The sequence below is a fragment of the Cryptomeria japonica genome, chromosome 9 (assembly GCF_030272615.1).
Source record: "Cryptomeria japonica chromosome 9, Sugi_1.0, whole genome shotgun sequence".
Classification (NCBI taxonomy): domain Eukaryota; kingdom Viridiplantae; phylum Streptophyta; class Pinopsida; order Cupressales; family Cupressaceae; genus Cryptomeria; species Cryptomeria japonica.
This window is the reverse complement of record NC_081413.1, coordinates 87,954,508-87,960,781: the sequence shown is the minus strand read 5'-3', so window position 1 is coordinate 87,960,781 and position 6,274 is coordinate 87,954,508. Positions and strand designations below refer to the sequence as shown.

General features: G+C 32.0%; 1 protein-coding gene across 1 annotated transcript; it reads left to right on the top strand.

The window, feature by feature from the left end:
- The first annotated feature begins 3,816 nt into the window (after positions 1 to 3,816).
- LOC131858180 (agglutinin-like) lies at positions 3,817 to 6,048 on the top strand. The gene is made up of 4 exons (XM_059211295.1): positions 3,817 to 3,990; positions 4,637 to 4,741; positions 4,879 to 5,088; positions 5,688 to 6,048. The coding sequence occupies exons 2-4, from the start codon at positions 4,739 to 4,741 to the stop codon at positions 5,922 to 5,924; spliced, it is 450 nt and encodes a 149-aa protein (XP_059067278.1). The 5' UTR covers positions 3,817 to 3,990; positions 4,637 to 4,738; the 3' UTR covers positions 5,925 to 6,048.
- The last annotated feature ends 226 nt before the right edge of the window (positions 6,049 to 6,274 follow it).

Sequence of the window (6,274 nt, the reverse complement as noted above, 5' to 3'; positions counted from 1 at the left end):
AATTTCATTTTCTAACTTGGGTGTTCTTACATATGATCTAGTTCTTGATCCTTGCATTTCATCTCTACTATTGATATCACATCTACTATTACTCCTAATGATGCTTGTGTTACTATAATTTTGGATTCTTATGATTCAACGCAACTATATATACATTGTCTTCTAGATACAATCCCTTGGGATAATTACTTGAAATACATTGTAGGTGTGTTTGTGGAGTCCTACATTGGAGATTTGAGAGACATCATTGATGCTATTCATCTTCTCTTTGATGGAGATGATCCTTCTTCAGTTGTTTCGAGGGAGTGCTCTGACTCTCTTGTTCATTCTCCACATGATCATTCTTTCGAGTTTGATGTGATTGTAGATACTTATGTACAACATTTGGAGGAGGTGTCTTTATCTTTAGAGGAGATCCGTGAGTCTTTGGATCATGTTCTTGATTCATCTTCACTAGATCCTGGATTGTCTTTTTCAGCAGTGTGGCCTAGTAAACCATATTTGGAAGGGGAAACTTTTAGAATCAATATGGGGACACTTGAGTAGCTTTCATAGACTCCATACATTTTTAGATATCTTCCTACATCTTCATTTTAGGATTGATGAGACTTCATCCATACACCTTTGGTTGTGTTTCTTTCTAAGGGGGGGAATGTTGTTTAATGATCATGAAGCATCTCTTACATTCATCATGGAGCATCTACCATTGGTACACATTCTACATTAAAGAGGGGGCTACCTAGTCTCTCTTCATCTCTCTTATGGAGGGGACTTTTTCCTCACATAGGTTTTTTTCCCTCTCACTATTCTTTAAGAGTTCTTTTGTGTTTTTATCTCTCTTTTGGGGGGATTTTTTTCCCACTAGGTTTTCTCTCTTTCTTCATTTGGGACAAATTGCATTGAATTTGTTCATGGGTGCCTAACATGTCGTAGTAGTCAGGACCCATCCTGCATTGTTATATTTTATGTACTTTCTCCCTGAGTTGCACTTAAGGAGGGGTGTTGGTGTAATTAAAGTAATTTACCTTGGTTTTTCTCCATCTAAGTCCTAATTACATGTCACTTAAGCTTACTTAGGGAAATACATAGGAATCATTGAAGCATTTCCACTTTAGGTAGACTTATCACATTATCTCATTATCATATCCGCCTTCTGTGGTGTTATCACGCTATCTCTTTTCCACTTTAGTTGGCACAATAGGTTATCTCTTTTTATCTCATGTCATAATATTATGACACTTTTCATAATTTTATGCACTCCTATCTTCTCAACCTAGCTATATAACCAAGGGGTCTCTTATGTATTAATCATCTAGTTGGTCCATTTTTATTACATCATTGATGACAATATATAGTTTATTCTTGTCACATTATTTCTCTCTTGTTATTGTGATTTCCATTAGGCCTCTAAATCTTAGGTGGATGCCTTCATAGCCAGTTATTACAAATATTGATACTATCCACAAGATTAGTGATTGTTTTATCCAAAGCAATGTGGAGGGGTTAAGGATTTTAAGAAATAAGCATTAGGATCTTGGAGAAAACCAAGTGGTTGATAGTTTTAGAAGTAAGTCTCAAGATGAATGTTGGAGGAAGGAAGGAAGGTAAGGGCAATATGGAATCTCTCAATGAGGATCATGGCCCTCCAAGTTCCCATACAAGAGAAAAGGAGTCCTTTCAAGATGATAAAAAGGAATCACTAGACTTTGCTAATCTGCAGAAGTTTATGGATCAAGAAATGGCAATTGGTAGTGTTTTAAACAATATGCATTAAGTTTGTATGTTGTCTATATTTTTTATTGTTTCTAGGCTATTTATTAGTTGTTGGGTTGATGTTGGTTGGCTGTGTAAGGGCCTCTAGTCCCTTCAAAACATGTTTACTCCTTTAATAAAAAACTCTTTGCATCATAGATATACTATTATGGATGGTGTGGACTTTGATATCAAAGCCACAATGGAGCATTGGGATGAACTGACCAAAGTTTCATATACTCTTAGCACCTATTGCAATGCCTCACTTAGAATGGCCTTACAAATAGGTTAATTTGACTATGTGGATCTAATTTTATAATGACACTCAGCATGGATCTATAGTTGTGCTCTAAATTTAAATGTATCTTGACGTCATTTGGAATAGTGATAGGGTATCTAAGAATGAAATTGGAATAGGGGTTGGCATTTGGTGATTTGATTATATTTAAATTCATCCAAATGGGAAAAAAAATTCTAAAAGATAAATAGTCTAACCGATAGTTGGAATAACACCTTGATGAAGAAAACCTACAATATATCCTCAAAATTAACAAAAATAGAGCCGAACAACCACACACTTAGAAAGAAACCTATAAAATAAATATTGACCAAATTGGTAGAGGGAAATTGAGTTGAGGCCCCTTTTGCTATAAAAAAAATTATAAGTTTGACAAAAATCTATATATAGGTGAGGATCTATATGGATTTGGCATGGTATCATAGAGTACAAAAGAAAAAAAATTGCAAAATTTTAAAGATCAATTTTGATGAAACAAAATTTTAGTTTTTATTTCTTAGACCTTTCAAACTAAATAGTGGTGTTCATTTAGCTCCATGACACTTCATTAATAGGGCTAAGCACTCAAGTCACCTGGATTTCAAAAAATGCATACAATCATAGCTCTAGTACCATATTGGAGAAGCCAATATCTAAAAGAGACATCAAGATAGCCTTGAAGTGAAAAATAAAGAACAATTTAGTACATCTATAATATGAAATGAAAAAATATCAAATTTAGTATGAGACTTTTGCATAGAAAAGCAAGGCGTTAAGAAGGTATAATTAGGTATATTTGAATGACTAACTACTTATTGAAATGTACAACACATGTTTTCTCATATGACAAGTGTGAGAGCACATGTAAATGTACATGAGATAAGTGTCTCAAGAGGTAAGTATATGGATCTCAACCACATGAACTAAAAAGAAACTAATAATATTATCATAAGTGAAGAGTTAAGAAATATGGATGGATCAACCTAAAAGAGATAATATGCTAACTGGATGTGAAATGATCCTATTTATACTAATATTTTCAAGGGAGTTCAGCTCCTACTCTCAAATTTCCTATATTTTTTTAAATATCTTAATAGAAAGTTCCACTCCTACTCTCATGTGCTTTCCTATAATATTTTCAAAGATCTTTTTATATAATTTCACTCGAGTACTTCCACATGCTTTCCCTCTTTCACTCTTATTTCCACATGTTTTGCCTATATTTTTTTCAATTTTTTTTTAAATAGATTCAATACTTCTCCCAATGCCTTATCATACCTTATCTACATAGTTCCCCTGGACTTCCACATCCAATTCTACTCCCAATATCTTATCTAAATAATTCCATTCAAATACTTCCACATACTTTCCTAGATTTTTTTTTAAGCCCTTATAGAAAGATTCCCTCTTTCACTCCTACTTCCACATGCTTTCCTTCAATTTTTTGAAGTGTTTTTAATAAATTCAATGCCACTCCCAAGACCTTATCTACATAGTTTCACTCCTACTTGGACATGTGTCCAGGTATATTTTTTAAAAGGCTATGCATTGTTCCACTCCTACTTAGACATGTGTCCCTATACTTTTTTAAAAAGCTCTGCATAGTTCCACTCCTACTTGGACATGTGTCCCTATATTTTTTAAAAAGCTATTTCTAGATAAATTCACTCCTACTCCCAATACCCTTACATATAGTTTCACTCATGCTTCCACATGCTAGCACTTATTAGAAAGACACCCACCGACTTCCTCTCTCCTTTTTATATAATTTCACTCCACCTCCCCACTTTTCTTTTATATTTTAAAAAGTTTTTAGGTAAGGTCGTGGCACATGATGTGATTTATGTTCAGCAACTCCCTTTAAAATTGTCTGCTTCGCTAGGGTTTTGTATAATTTTTCCCACTAACTCTGCCCATATTTTCTCATCGTCACAACGACAAAAATCGTGCAGAATCTTGAGGTAAGTGACTCGCAATGTTTTCAAAACCAGATCGTTTTTTGTGGTGTTTTGTTTCGATCAAAAGCAATTCTGCTGTCATCTGTTAATGAAAGATCTGTTGTTTTTAACTATGGCTGTTACCATATATCATATTATTGTAAAATGCCTTATGTTAGATCTATATTTATTTCTTCACAGGGAGATATTCTGAATGTCAGATGGATTTTACGTTCATTTAGTGGTATTAATTTTGGATTTGGAATCTCTGTGTTTGTTTCATAATAGAGAAGTTCAAAAAGATTTTTTTACAGTTGATTGGAAGCTGATTGGAAGCTGTGGTTATTCTTCATACAAAATGATATAAATTTGTATAACACAATTATTTTTCAGTAGAATTTTTTGTATATTTACAGCATTGAGAAAGAAGATTAAAGAGATCGAACCAATAAAAATTGAATAAAAATTCATTGTGATTTACAAATTTTATGAATAGAAAGTAGACAGCTCTGTTCATATTATTAAAATTTTATTTAAACAAAAACTAACAGATTTGTTTATTGATTTTTTTTACCTTAAATGAATTGCATTTGACGTTTTGATACTGAAACAGTTATTTGGAGCTTCTATTTTCTCTATTTATTTTTAAGTCCAGACATTTTTACTGCAGTGAGGAGTATATATCCTCTGAATTACTTGGAAATTAGGTGAAGGGAGAGGAATTAACTTTCAACTCATTTAATCTAAAGCCGACCAAATATTGCTGTATAGAATGGTTAGTTGCTGGCCTTGCTTCCTTTATTGGGTTTTTCTTTAACTTTATTCTTGTTTGATGTGATTAATATATCTTATATATTGAAGTCTTGTATCAGTATTTAAATTGCACTTGATATTATTCATGTCTATGTTTAGGCAAATTTGCTTTACAATAAGGAGGGCCCGTGGGGTGGTGAGTCTGAATGTGTGTGGACAGATGGTACATATTCTGATATCAAAAGTATCACTGTAACTTATGGAGATATTCTCTATGGCATTCAAGTTGACTATCTTCTCAAGAGTAAAAGCAAAGTTCACCAGATCACAGCACCTCGCCATGGAGGCAAGGGAAGCAAGGAGCATACGGTATTTAATGCAATAACTTATATTGGAATAATAAAATTTTATTGCATTCTTCCAAATTATGTTCTTTATTTTTTATATTTTAGAGTTTTCAATTTTACAGTCTATGATAAAGTTGCTTGATGGATTTTGGATTTGACTCTGTGATTAATTTTTTTTCAATTTTTTGCTTATGGTTTATGATCTATCATAACGATGAATTAGCTAGAAATAAGAAATGATCCATGCAAATTTATCCAGAATGGATCATGCAGCATGATTTGAAAGTTGATGAAAAAACTGATCACACAGTCAAATTCAAAAACCACCAAAAAAAACTTTACCTAACAAAAAAACTATTAGTTTGATGGTTTTTGGATTTGACTGTGTGATCAGTTTTCTCATCAACGTCTTGATCATGCTCCATGATCTATCATTATGATCATTTTGATGATGGATCATAGAGCATGTTGAACACGTTGATGGAAAAACAGATCACACAATCAAAACTAAAAATTATCACGCTAATATATTAAATTATCTATAAAATGTTTTTTTTTTTTCAACTCAAGATTTGATTTTAGCATGTATGTACTAAATTTTGATTGTCTTTGAAATTGCAGATTTCCTTGGCAAACAAATACTTGAAAGGAATTGAAGGAAAAATTTCAGTGATGGATAATCATAGGATAATTACGTCTTTGACATTCATTACCAGTGATAACAAAAGACATGGTCCATATGGGTCTGAATTGGGATCACAATCTTTTAAATCAAGTGGTGATAAGATGATTGTTGGCTTCTATGGACGTGCTGGCACGCACCTGAATAACCTCGGCATTTATACACTTGATAGCTGATCATCTTTTTTAGTGCTTCTATTTTGATTATGAAAACCTTTTTTTTTTGTTATGAAGGTAGTGTTATTTGAGCAGATGAACTTGTGCTAGTAAAACAAGTTATGTGAACACTTTTATCATGAAATCAGGATTATGTTAATATATTATATGATTTTGATATTTTGTAGTAAAAAATAATTTTGAATAAGAATTTTTTTATCATTTAGGTAGATCATAATTTTTTATATAATTTTTAAAGGATAATAAAAAAATATTTATATTCATTTATTATTTGATATGTATAAATAATGTAATATTAAAAAAAAAAATTGTAGGATTTTTTATCTACAAAGTCGTTTTATCTATTTAAT